Genomic DNA, 14,821 nt, shown 5'->3' with positions numbered 1-14,821 from the left:
CTATATTACATGAAAATCCTACCTTCTGTATATAGAAATATGTTTAAAGTGTTTTTGATGATGGCTATAGTCTTTAATCTTGCAGGATATTTTAGAAAGAGCACAGTGCAGTTAATTCAGTTTACCTTATTTACTATGTGCATGGCATATAAAAAGAGAAAATGAATTACTTGTAGTGTGGTGTTTTGTATTTATTGTTAGCCTTTGCCAGGCAGTGCAATTAATTTTCCATGTTTTTATTGTGCACAGTACTGTATACACACTGTTTTAAAAAAGGACACTACCAATGTTTCTACTCAAATCAAATGTAACACTCTGCAACAGGTTGCAATAGTACCTGCATCACATTTTATTGGCATCATAGTAAAGTAGTCTAGCAGGTGGTATTTTATATGTATAAATTGCCAGATTTTCTGGGAAACATATGAATGTAAAGATTCTACATTTTCTTACTGATAGGTTTCAAGATCGCTACTGGCCTCCTCCAAGTGAATGTGCAAGAACTGGACAGACAATGATTTCTCCGGATGGCCAGAATTTTTCCCTTCATATTCGGATGCCAGGGCTTACTCCTAAGGAGGTAAAGTCCTGTTGTTTCCTAGTGTCTGAAATACAAAAATAAAATGTATGTATTTAAAGTGCAAGTAATTATGCCTAAAGTATTTATTCCCAACATGAGAGTTCAGTGTTTTTTGTTTATTATGTATCTAATATATTTGGAATTATTTTAGTGTTATTTGTGTTGTATTACCTTTTTAGTGAGTCCTGATGTATTACTTACTTAAACAAGTTTAATGCTTCTTGAGAAGATAATTGCCTGTATTTGTGCCTCTGTGTGTGCATGCATGTGTACGTGTGTGTGCATTAGTTGAGGATGAGTCATTATTGCAGATAAGGTTTGTCTTATCTCTGTCTTTTTCCTCCCTCTAAGCATATGATGATTTTTTTCCCTCAGAGGTGTATGTTGAAGATTAACTTATCTAAATAGTAGTGGAAATACTCAAAGTAAAAAATAGGTGGCTTGATCCATCTGTAGTAATAAAGGGTGATTTTGCAGTGTTTGCTATGGTTATATTTGGAGTAACTGACATTGTTGTGCAGTGTTTTAAAGTATATAGTATTAGATAAAATTGTACTTAGGCTTCAAATATCATCTACATACTGTGCGCTCACAGACAACTGAAGTTTTCTAAGCATCTGACATTGAACCATTTTCAGTTCTTTACAATTAAGTAATGTATACATTGGATGAAAGATGCTTAATCCATTTGAAACAATATGCATGTATGATTTTAGCTTTCATAGAAGCTTTGATTTCAAAAGCTTATTTTTTTATACTGTAGGTATAATTAATTGTCTTTGTTGTCCTCCCTGCATGGAGTTTGCATGTTCTCCCCGTGTCTGCGTGGGTTTCCTCCCACAGTCCAAAGACATGCAGCTTAGGTGCATTGACGATTCTAAATTGTCCCTAGTGTGTGCGTGGTGTGTGTTTGTGTGTGCGTCCTGCGGTGGTCTAGCGCCCTGCCCGGGGTTTGTTTCCTGCCTTGCACCCTGTGTTGGCTGGGATTGGCTCCAGCAGACCCCCGTGACCCTGTAGTTGGGATATAGCGGGTTGGATGGATGCATATTACGCGTAGAAGCTGTGCATATGCAGTTACATGGGCCCACGATAACTGTTCATAGTAGATGTAAAGCTGGTTTCTGTATATGGGACAAGCTGTTACTTACTTTAAAAATATTTGCAGAAGTATTTTTAAATGTAGTATGCTCTGTTGCCCTCCATGCCGTCTCACAGCTCCAGAGTCATGGGTTCATTTCACAGTCTAGGATCTGTGTGGATTTTTCTTTGTTCTCCTGTTGTCTGCCTACTCTTTTCAAATGTATGTATGTTTGGCTGTTCCTCAGCATTAAATTCACAATATATAAGTTAATATGTCCAGTGATGGACTGGAGTCCTTGCTGCAGATGCCTTCTTCCGTGTGCTCTACATAATTTCCCTATCCCTCACAAATCTGTTTTTGATCAAGCAGGTTCAGGAAAATAATGAATAGATGCATAATTATTACTAATAATTTAAATATAGTATTACTATAAATTAATAATTTCTTGGATTTTTTCTTGATTATATGGCATAAAGTGTCTGTTTTCCTGGGAAGAATCTTATCTTACCCTTTCAGACAGTCACTGCAAAAGGTAAAGAGAGATGCAGTTCCTTTTAATTCTGCCTGTTTTGTGATAAGATGGTCAGCATGAAAATATAATGAACAAGTGAAAAATTGTAAGCAATCTGTTTATTATACCTTCTGAGCCTTTTAATAGAGTTCTGTCTATTAAATAACGAGACTGACACAATAACTCACTTTTATCTATATAACAATTCTGATGCTTGTCCCCTTAAATACACTCCCCATTCGCAATTATGCTTCAATGAAGTTTTGGTTCCCACTGGTCGAAAGCATGGAGCAGATTAGTTTCAGTTAGCTGTTCCAAGACATCTGACATTTTCTTCTTTACTGCATCCTTTCACTCAAATTGTGTTCCTTTAAGCACCGATTTTATTTTAGGAAAAACACGTGTACGAGACATGCAGTCTTCCCGGTAAGCCTCAGTAAGCATTTGAAAAGATTCCATTGGTATTTTGTTCGGTTTTGGTAAAAATTTAAAATTAATAAGAATGATAATTCTTTGCATTTATATAGCGCTTTTCTCACTACTCAAAGCACTCAGCAATTGCAGGTTAAGGGTCTTGCTCAAGAGCCCAACAGAGCAGAATCCCTTTTGGCATTTACGTGATTCGAACCGGCAACCTTCTGATTGCCAGTGCAGATCCCTAGCCTCAGAGCCACCACACATTGCTTAACTTTTAAACTTACATGATTCCGGCACACAAGGGGAAACACAACTGCATTAAACAGTGACTAACAATCAACCAAATGGCAGAGAGTGTTATCATTAGTTAGTTGGGCAGGTTTGGACAGGTTTAAACCTGCATGGCAAGTGCTCATAATTATTTCTCAGTACTTTAAAAGATAGAAACACAGTCTCATTATTTAATAGTCAGACCTTGTATTTAAGAAATTAGCCAAACATCTGCTTAAAAAAGTGAATTCAGTGACGTTACCAGTAATAGTAGTAGAAGTAGTACATAGTAGAAATGAAAATAGAGTACTTTACTAATCATGATATCATTTTAAATAGATAAAACTTTAAGAAACTTTACGTAAATATATATATATATATATATATATATATATATATATATATATATATATATATATATATATATAAATTCTTAACTATAAGACTGTTTTTGAATAATGGTACTTTAAAAAAAAATGACAATGTGTTTAAGGCTCTTGGCCTAGCATTGCAAACATATTTGTATTCTATTAAGACAGAAAAATATATAGCTCATTTTCATGTCAAATTCTAAATTTTCCACTCCACCATTCACAAATTGACAACATTTCCATGTTTCAATTGAAATATCCAAAAGGCTTACTATTTCAACAACATTTTGATATCTGTAGATAAACAATAAGAACAGACCTTATGGTTTTTACTTTTAATGTTTATTAAAAAGCTAGCTGCTTTTTCCTGGGCATTGACAAGTGATATTTATAATATGGTTACTAAAAAACTGAGTGTCATTGCCATGAATTATCAGTATTACATTCAGTGGAACAAAAAATGTTCAGCACTATTGTAAATGTTAGTACCTTTAAGAGTAGTTTTATGTGTAGTTTCTTCTGACAGTATTCACCCCTTGTTGTTTTTCATATTTTCTCAAATTAGCATACATTTATAATCAAGTTAATAATACTATTGTTGCTTTTCTGCTCAAAAACACAAAATGATTGTAGAAGGAAAATTAGTAATTTTGTTAATGTCTTCATGGATAGTGTTGTGTTGTAAAAATTAACACTAATGTTATAATTTTATGGACCTGCAAAGCAGTCCTGGCCTGTGCAGATCTCCCTGTGTCTTAGTACATTTTCTCTGAGTATACTTTTTTCTTCTGTCCTATGGTAGTATTTGCATTGATCCCTAATTTTCCCTAACTTATTAGGGGATTAGCCACATTAAAAAAAAAAGCTTCTTGAATGCATTTATATGATTGTAATAAATATTCACCCATTGGTTTTAAGTTTTGTACACAATATTGCATTGCATTTTTGTGGACCTGGAGAAAGCATATGACAGGGTGCATCGAGAGTAGCTGTGGCATTGTATGAAGAACTCGCGAGTGGCAGAGAAGTATGTAAATGTTGTACAGGATATCTACAAGGAAAGTGTGTCAGTGGTGAGTTCTGCAGTAGGAGTGACGGATGCATTCAAGGTGGAGGTGGGATTACATCAGGGATTGTCTCTGAGCCCTTTCTTGCAGTGGTGATGAGCAGGTTGACAGACGAGAATTAGACAGGAGTCCCCATGGACCATGATATTTGCTGATGACATTGTGATCTGTAGCGGTAGTAGGGAGCAGGTTGAGGGGACCCTGGAGATTTGGAGATATGCTCTGGAGAGGAGAGGAATGAAGTTCAGTAGGAACAAGACAGAATACATGTGTGTAAATGAGAGGGAGGTCATTGGAATGGTGAGGATGCAAGGAGTAGAGCTGGCGAAGTTTAAATACTTGGGATCAACAGAGTAATGGTGATTGTGGAAGAGAGGTGAAAAAGAGAGTGCAGGCAGGGTGGAATGGTTGGAGAAGAGTGTCTGGAGTAATTTGTGACAGATCGGCATCCGCAAGAGTAAAAGAGAAGGTCTACAGGACGGTAGTGAGACCAGCTATGTTATTTGAGTTGGAGATGCTGGCACTGACCAGAAAGCAGGAGAAAGAGCTACTGGTATCAGAGTTAAACATGTTAAGATTTGCACTGGGTGTGACAAGAAAGGATAGGGTTAGAAATGAGTACATTAGAGGGACAGCTCAAGTTGGACGGTTGGGAGACAAAGTCAGAGAGGTGAGATTGCTTTGGTTTTGACATGTGCAGAGGACAGATAAGTATATTGGGAGAAGGATGTTAAGGATAGAACTGCCAGGTAACAGGAAAGTAGGAAGGCCTAAGAGGAGATTTATGGATGTGGTGAGAGAGGAAATGCAGGTGATGAGTGTAACAGAACAAGATGCAGAGGATAGAAAGATATGGAAAAAGATGGTCCGCTGTGGCAACCCCCTAACGGGAGCAGCCAAAAGAAGAAGAAGGTTTTAAGCTTTGTACACTCTACGGTAACAACACCAGGTCTCAGACCACTCTCCACTTGTAGTTTCAGATCTCACCTTTGCTTTCTTAAAAAGGGGTGCTTTATTTAACTCGAGTACATTTCATTTGGATATTAACATTTTTGCTTCAAAATAGTTAATAAATGGTTAAAAAATATGAAAATGCTTCATATGCTGAAAAGATCACCAGTTCATAATCTTCTGAAAAACAAATGAAAACCAAAAAAACTCCAGAAGTTAAAATCTTTAAAGGAGTGGCATAGTGATGCAGTGTTTATCAGTACTGCTTCATGACTTTAGATGATTCAGTAACTCTGCTAGGGCGCAGTCTGTGTAGAACTTGCACTTAATTGTGTAATCAAACTTTCAGAAACACTCTCTTAGTACAATGCAAATGTTAATCGATAGATAAGCTGATGGCTGAGTGAATCAGTGAACTGTGTGGTAATGCCACATCCTTTACCCAAAGCCGGGAAGCTTCACCTTCATTATCAGGCTGGTCCCACCCTGTGTGAATCAAAGATGAGTTGCTCTTATCTGGTCCTAGCCTGCTCAGTAGCACATAGATCTGTCTTTCAGAAAACCACATCTCTGTTTGTCCCAAAAACGTCCTTGGTCTTTGGAGGGCACAAATTATTTCTGTGTTGTTGAAACTTCCCTATGATCATAGTTATGCCCCAGTTTAAGATAAGAAAAAAAATCTTCCCACATCCTTTAAGAAGTAGGCCATCCTGACTATTTTGGAGAAGCAAGCGTAGACTTCAAGGTATGCTATAGTGACCAAGAACATTGTAGCCATGTTGATTAAACAAGAGTTCCGTTGTTGATATGGATGAACCTCTATCTGTTGTTTTTCTGTGGATACCTGCATGAATTTGGACTTGAGATGTTAAGTTAAACATGTGGCATGTACTGTAGGACTTTGTACAGTCTATGTTCAAGAATCAGACATAGTTCTGCATGGCAGGATTCCCTGTTAAATGGCAATTGTTTATAGCATGAGTTCTTAAACTCTTTTTTTTTATCTGGGGACATGAATCAGGAAGAAGGATTATTACCATAAAACCGTAGAACCTTACATATACAAATAACAAAGGTCATATATTTAAAATAGTAAAAGCCTTTGTTTCCATTTAAGTATATTTCTCACAGAACTATTACTGAAGGAGAAAAATATAAAGCTAACATTGTTAATAAAAAATAATTATTCAAAACAGGAAATAGATTTATGATGTATATCACTGTTAGTGTAAATGTTTAAATTAAGTTTTAATAAGGCTAAGAGCAGTAAATACTTTATAAGCCGTGTTCCATGAGTATATGATTTTTGAAATTATTGTAAGAATGGTCGCTTAACATAGTCATTTGATTCATGGTGCTGGATTAGGAATAAAGTAGTCAAAAAATAATTAGTTGATGAAGGGTATTTACATTTTCTTAAATAACATACAGTACTGTATATGTGTTTGAAATGATTTTTTTAAATGAGTGTCATCTTTAACAATATATTCTTCTGAATGAGTTCACAAATTGTTCAGTCAATAAACTGAGTACAAAAATTTGAGTCGCTTAGTAAATTACTCCTAAAAGTTTTGCTCTCTTTGCATATTATGTGCATGATAGGCTCACTTTTGGTGAAGAATTCAGCAAATAGTTAAGTCTGAAGTGTATAGTGCTACTGGTTGTTGTACTACCAAGCTTCTACTCTTCTTTAAGTCTACTTTACATCTGTCTAATCCTTTTGATATTTTCGGATGTTTTATAGTTCTAAGTGGTTCAAGAAACACTTCAGTAAACTGAAATTTCCCTAACCACTTTTTGATAGTGTTAAAAGAAAGAATTCATCCTTTTTTAAGCATGTTAAGCTTAATACAAAGTCATTGCAAAGCTGTTCCAGATTTTGATTCAATGTTAACCGTATTGGCAAACACAATGAAGGCACCAACCAGTTTACTTGACCACTGAAACTGAATTTAACCCCAACACTGTATGTTTGCCCACCATACTGACTTATCCCCACAACATCCTGAAAATTGTCACATTCTTGTGCTTCACCAAGTTTTTTCCCCATTTTCCACAGTTCAAACTAGCACAAGTAACTTCACCTCACAAGCTTGTTTGTCTTTTCCTCCTCTCAACCTCTTTCTTATATGTGTCTTTGCTTCTCGGTCATCTCAGTATCACAGGTAGGTGTCTTGGAGAATATTAATTATATTGTTGTGTCATAGCAATAAAAATATGGTTTATTAAGATGGTGTACTACTTCAATAAAAAGTGCACTAAATTTAGGATGGTTTATCACTTGCAACTAAATTAGTACTCTGACAGAGTCAGCTAATTTAACTACACAATCATTTGGTAACCCCTCCCAAATATGTTGGTGAACCATTGTTTAAGAAACATTGGTTTGTTGGAGTACAAACATGTAAGTGATTTTTAAATTTATATTTAGAATTCAAGCTGGATATCATTGATTGATTTATTGAATTAATTAATTACTATCTCAAACTCAGTTATTTTTCTTATTTTCAATATCTTCTTCAAAACTAATTTAAAATATTTGTGCATGAACACACAGTAAGTCAACTCATTTTTACTGAATGCACATAATAAGTTTACGCTGTTTGGTTTCTCTTTTTACTGAAGATATCAAGCTCCCCATAGTATCTACCCAAGATTAATTAATTTTTTAAAGATTTTTTTGCTAGAAAAAAAAACATGGAAACCAGTCTGAAACTCCCATTTTGTAGGTATCTTCTATATCGGGGGTGGGCAGAGTCATTCCTGGAGGGCCGCAGTGGCTGCAGGTTTTTGTTCCAACCCAATTGCTTAATAAGAATCACTTATTGCTCTAGAAATACTTCTGCTTCATTTTAGTTGTCTCCCTCATTAAGATTTTGAATCCTTATTGCTTATTTAAGTCTTAAGCAGCTACATTCTCAGTTTTGAATTGCTCCTTATTAGCAATAAGATGCAAATGACAAAAGAAACCAGCACATCCATTTTGCTTGTTCCCCTTTACACCTGTGTGTATTTATCATGCACTATTTAGTTTAATTAAATACTTGGAAGGAAAGAGAAGAGAAAAAAACGAAGGATTGAGAATTACCCATCCGTATTACACTTGAAAGTATTTGGATGATATCCTTAGAATGGAAAAAAAAATCTAGGATATGAGAATGACTCGACATAGCAGAGTTAAAACACTAACAAGCCACGAAATGTAATTATTGGCAAGGATCGTTTCCTAATTAAGCAACTGGGTTGGAACAAAAACCCGTGGCCACTGCGACCCTCCAGGAATGACTTTGCCCACCCCTGTTCTATATGCATCTAAATAGGCACATTTTATTTCCAAGATTTTTTCAGTTAATCGTGTAACTCATATTGAAAATAGATTTTTTTCCACTTAGTCTGGTTCTACCAGTGATTAATTCTGATATTCTAGAAGTGCATTAACATGTACTGCTAAGAAGATTATTGACACTGCTTCTGAGTGTAGTTTTTGTTAAGTTAGTGTTTGGTCTACATTTATTTAATGATAAAAGCCTCCCACACAAAGTATTTACCCTTAACTCATAGCAACAGTTAATATTACTGTCAGTCATAGGGAATAGTCTATCTTTATCATGTTTTGAAGAAATCCCCAGCCTTTAAGCAAGCTTCCAATACTAATTTAGGTTAATTTTATATTTTTATTTTAAGAAATTCTGTTACATTTATAAAACACTTTTTATTTGTCCAAGGTTAAAATGTATTAATATCCGGCTATATAAACAAATTTAAGAGTGCTTGTTTGCTGTGTATGTACAGTATATACCCAAGTTTTCTTAATGTTTAGGTTTTAAACCCAAAAAGAGTTGAGTATGATCTCAGATGATCAAGTCTTACAAGTATACCTGTTATTAGGGTCTGCTCTGGCTCCTATTGCTTTTTTAATGTTCAGCCTGCCATTATTTTTTTTTATTCTTCTTCATATTTTATCTAAGAGCAATCACGTTAAAGTAAATAAAATTACTCGTAGGTTAGGGTGTTAGACGTTTCTTCATGTCATACATTGTTTTTGTGTGTATTCACATATAATGTGCAAAGTACCTACCGTGATAGCCTTGTCTGTCTGTCTCAATGAAAATAACTTTGCCCCCCCTTTGGACCAATTTTGTTGAAATGTAGCACACATATTTGTCGAGACAGTTCAGTTTTTGTTACAATATCTTGAACACATTGTGCTGTACAGAGTTATAAAATTTTGAAATCTCCCTTTGAAAAGCATTAGCAACTTGAAATGGAGAAATATTCTGGGAGACTTCAATTGCGAATTAGTTCACTGTTTCAGTGAACGATTACACCAACTTGATTATTTTGTATATTTTCCTTTTTGTCACCTCCGATAGACACAACTGATTGCAAACAGATTGTGTGGGTGGGGTAGGTAGTTGCTTTCACTTGCTACTTGCACATGTGCAGGACTGCATTCCTGTTATCAGCAAGTACAGCTTGGCATGTGCAGAAACCACTTCATGCATCCTCCTCCTCCTGATGCTTTAATTATTAATACAACAACAACAACATTTATTTATATAGCACATTTTCATACACACAGTAGCTCAAAGTGCTTTACATAATAAAGAATAGAAAAATAAAAGACTTAAGAAAACAAAATAAGTCAACATTAATTAACATGGAATAAGTAAGGTCCAATGGCCAGGGGGGAAAGAAAAAACAAAAAAAAAAACTCCAGACGGCTGGAGAAAAAAATAAAATCTGTAGGGATTCCAGACCATGAGATCGACCAGTCCCCTCTGGGCAAATAATGGGTGATAACAATAATAATAATAGTAATAGGTGAGTTAAATTATCTTACAGTAAAATTATAAAATGCAAGCAAGGAAAACAACGGGTTATTTTATATGAAGTGTCCTGTGGCATGTAAGCCATTGTGCATGGAGCAAATAAACATGTAATCAGTATTGTTTACTTTATACTAAACAACATCAGTTTACGTTAGAAGAAAAATCAAATATCCTGGAAAAAGTTGATTCCGGAATGAATAAAATTATGTGGTGAAAGCATTTTGGAATCGAGTGTTCATCTTCATCTAACGACTCGTTTTCATTCTTTATTTTTATACCTGTATTTCTATTACAAAAATACATCAAATGTCTCATTTTCATTAGGTGTTCATACCTGTATTTCTATTAAAAAAATAAAAATCTAACATCTCATTTTCATTGCGTATTCATACTTGTATTTCCATTTAAAAAATGATATCTCAAGTTTTGTTTTCATTCTGTGTTTGTACCTGTATTTCTGTTTTAAAAAAGTTACATCTAACAATTTGTTTTCAATATGTATTTTCAGACCTATATTTCTGTTAAAGTTACATCTAACGTCTCACTTTCAAATAAAATATTTTTTGCAGTTTAAGAAGCACTGTTTTTTTATACAGGTATTGTCAAGCATGGGTCACAGAGTTGCACAAGAGACAGGAAGATGAATCCAGGTATTCAAGGAAAATACAGATATTTTATTACTGTATAGAGAAGGCAGGTACAGCCTAAAGATTTCATTCAGTATAGCAGACTTATTGCTGTGGCAGATGTGAGGAGAATGTGAGGAAGAGGTGATCAAAGTCTGGTGTTAAATGTTAAACATTGTGAGACAAGCACGGTATGTGGTAACCCTGATCCTGCAGAGGATAACCAATTGCTTTGCCCTTGGTCTACTGTTTACCAGACACAACAGAGCAGCTAGGAAGCTGTCCTTGCGCCGCTGCCATTAGATATGGCGAATTGCCGGGGACCACAGTCACAATACTATATGTATTTTCCCCATATTTATTATATTGAAATTTCTGTTATAACAAGTTATTTTTGCAGTCCTTTGAGTTTTGTTATAATGGAATTCCACCTGTATATATATTTTTTTGTGTCAGCCGAATTAGAAGGTCAAGGGCCTCACAGCTTAGGCAGTAGACGTTTTTGATTAATAAGTATTTATTGTACATATAAACATATAAATAGTATCTAATAGTGTGCATTGTAGCTATTCTCTCTTGATCAATCACAAATGAATATATTTGTTTATTTTACTGGTTTCTTTGCTTTAGGAGGTATTTACCTTTCTGTGCTTTAGAGTTGCATTATATAAAAGCACTTTTTTGCAGGCCATTTAAATTTTTAATGAGCACATTTTAATGATTTACTGACCTCCAATTTGCCTAATGTCTGTTAGAAAAAATCTTTTGGGCTTCTCGCTTTTGTGGTTTTTTTGCAATGATGGATTAGCTTTTATCCACGGCTTAAGTAAAGGAACAAAAATATAAAAATATTTTCTGATTTAAAATATAAATAAATAATGATGCATCCAACAGGCAAACATTAAACATTTAGAATTTATTTTATTTAAATTTTTTTAGCACTTTTCAGGGGGGTCTATAAATTCTGTTAAACCAGTGGCAAAAATGATGTAATTAACTGATGTATAAATATCAGTAATTATGCATATTTTTCATATAATTTAACTTAAACTTTATTTTGCAAACAAATAATTTAGGAACAGGTTACAGTTCTACTTGAAAGTGATACTGTAGGGTGCATTCCATTATAATGGAGCAGCCACTGAAAAGCCCATTTAATTGCTGAAAATATTCATGTAGAACTTTGGTTAGGTATTATTTTACACAATGTAATGCTGTGTCAATCACACAGTTGTTATTTTATCATTAGCTTGGTTATCTACGTATGCTCTCCATGAAAATGCAACATTTATTTTTTTGATTACAAACAAGAGTGGGTTTATGTAACAGCAAAAACAGGGATCATTTTTCAGTGAAGAATTTCATTAAAGTCATCAGATGTTCAAAAAAAATAAAAAAAAAGAAATGAGTAGATTCTAGACATTCCTGGACAAACAAATTCAAAAACACAGCAGTTTTGAAGGGTTTGACAGATGCACGTGAATCAGCTAGCAGAACAGGAATCTTAATAACAGTAAAGTTTACACTTAACAATAGAACAAACAATCTCCACAGCCAGGTAAGTGTGGCTTCACAGTACACATATATTCTTACATGACCTTGTTTAAACGCATAATGGTCAAGCCACTTTAATAGATTAAGTCATTTATAACATCAGAGTACTTGTTGCATTTTATGTATAATCATGCTGGTGACATGTGTGAAAACTCATTCAAATTAAATTACCAACAGTATTACAGTTAAAACCCAGTGTTTAATAATTCTATAATGATAGCTTAAATAACATTTGTAATTATGTATATTAACACTAGAATTCCTGAAGCCTACGAAAAAACTTGTGTGTTGCTCTTATGTGTGACTGGATATTTCTTGCGGGGAATGCTTCTGTTCTCTTTCTCCGATGTAGAACCCTCATCCTCATCTGAGTTCACCTTTGTTATAGCATGTCTTTATTTGAAAACAGCAGTTTTAGATGGAGGTAGCGTGAACGCAACTGTTAGAATAAAACTGAATAAAAAAAATGCTAACCTTTACAAGTACCATACATTTACAACGGCTGTTACAGACTCAAATGAAATGTATGTTTTTATTGTATAATAGTAACAATAAGAGCAGCTCACTACTCAGAATGTTTATTTTCGGAAGCAGCCAGGATAGAACCCACGACCTGTTGATTATGAGTCAGTAGTTCTTACCATATTAATACCAAAGCAGCCGTGTCAATGAAGTACATTAACCCGTTTTCTTTTTCTTTGGTTATATACTTGAATAGAAGTGCACTTGTTTTGTTATACTTGTACCTTTTGTGAAAGTGTTTATTTACTATTTGGACTTCATTCTTCACACATTATACAGTTCATGTCAAAAATTTGTCGTTACTGTAGTACTAAAACTTGAAAAAAGTTTGTCTTTTAGGTATTTGTTCAACATTTCCTGCATTTCCTGTCATCCTACACTTACATAGATCTTTGTAGACAGAACATGCATGAAATGCATGTTTTCCAAATAATGATTATATTACTGACCTTATACAGCTCTAGGTGCATCACTCCCAGATAACAAGGCTTGAGCTGGGAGAGCTCTTTGCCCCTTCCGTGGTGGTGGGGGATAGGATAGCAGGCTGCTTGTGCTGATCGCAACATTTACAAAACAAAAGACACTGAATGGAAAGGAGCAGAGGGATTTAAGGTGGGCTGGGATTACGAGTTTTTTCGTAGGCTTCAGGGATGCTAGTGTTAAACCTGTGCCATTTTCACCAGATGAACAGTAATGTCAAATCTAATCATGCTAGACACCTTTCTGTAAATATCTAAAGCCAAATTGTGATACATAAATTTATGCATTAACACTAAGAAAGTGCAGACGTGAAGGTTTGTGTTCCACACTGAAAGAAGACAATAGTGTGTGCCTTTTCATCCCTGAGGTCATGGTTAAGACGAAAGTCAGCATGTTCTTTTCCTACAGATCTATTTGACATTCATAGTACAAATTATATTATTATTATGTGCCCTTGACTTGAGTTCAAGTTGATGAATTAAAAATCAATAAAGAAGTTGGTTTTGTGCTAGTCTGGCAAACTCCTCTAGCATTATCCCCATGGTTGTCATCAACATGTCCAGCTTTCTGGTTACAGATTTCACTCTTCAACTGGTTACTTCTATCTACCCAAACATTGTTTCTTTCTCTAGTGATTTCTCTCTTCTAATGATGGGAGCAAGATAAGACAGTCATAACTTCATTATTTGGACTTCAAGTGATATAGTTGATTTAATCTCTTCCAAAATCGATTTATTACTTTTTCTGGTGGTCCATGACACACATAGAATCCTTCTCCAGCAGCAAAGATTAAAAGAATTAATCTTCTTTCTGTCTTGTTTCTTTAGTGTTCAGCTTTCGCACCTGTAATTGACCACTGAGAAAATAAGTGTGGGGACAAGGATGCACTTCATTTTAAGTGTTATTTTCTTGCCTTTGAATATTTTGTCATAAGTCTTCATTGTAGCGTGACCATGTGCTATTTTGTGGAGTACTTCTTCAATGCTATTTGCTACCATGTTTATGAAAGAGCCCAGGAGACTGAAATTCTTTACAATGTCAATTCTATGACTGACAAGCTCAAAAACCTAATCATTTTCCGTGTTCATGATCTTCGACTTTATGTCGAATTCTAATCATATGTTATGACTTTCAACTTAGAGTTTTTCTCAGTAAATGCAGCATGTCTTCTTCACTGCTGGTGATGAGTGTTGTGTCATCTGCATAGTGCAGGTTGTTTATATTTCAGCTGCCAGCTTTGAAACGAAAGATCTTTTCTTCCAAATTGAATTTTCTTAAGGTGGCTTCGCTGTAGGTCACAGGTAAGGTGACAAGATACATCTTTGTCTGACACCACATTTTATTGGAAACCAATTACTGTTGTCATATTCAGTTCTTACTGCAGCTTCTTGACTTTCATAGAGATCTTTGTCAACTGAGTTATGTGGTTGGGTATTCCCATTTATGCTAGAGTTCTCCTTAATTTATTATGATCCACACAGTTAAAAGCTTTGCCGTAGTTGAAGGACAAAATTCACAGAATTAATCAAGGATAAGAATTTTTTCTGTATTCATTCTAT

General features: G+C 34.8%; 1 protein-coding gene across 8 annotated transcripts in view; it reads left to right on the top strand.

Moving 5' to 3' along the window:
- Positions 1-14,821, top strand: part of pam (peptidylglycine alpha-amidating monooxygenase) — a 402,733-nt gene that overhangs the window by 153,121 nt on the left and 234,791 nt on the right. For all 8 annotated transcript variants that reach the window (XM_039758909.1, XM_039758910.1, XM_039758908.1 and 5 more), the window contains exon 3: positions 460-580. In XM_039758909.1, coding sequence (XP_039614843.1) covers positions 460-580 — 121 coding nt within the window. The remainder of the gene's footprint in view (positions 1-459; positions 581-14,821) is intronic.

This window comes from Polypterus senegalus, chromosome 7 (assembly GCF_016835505.1).
Source record: "Polypterus senegalus isolate Bchr_013 chromosome 7, ASM1683550v1, whole genome shotgun sequence".
In the NCBI taxonomy this organism is placed as follows: Eukaryota; Metazoa; Chordata; class Cladistia; order Polypteriformes; family Polypteridae; genus Polypterus; species Polypterus senegalus.
The sequence above is the reverse complement of the archived record's forward strand: the minus strand, read 5'-3'. Positions and strand labels throughout refer to the sequence as shown.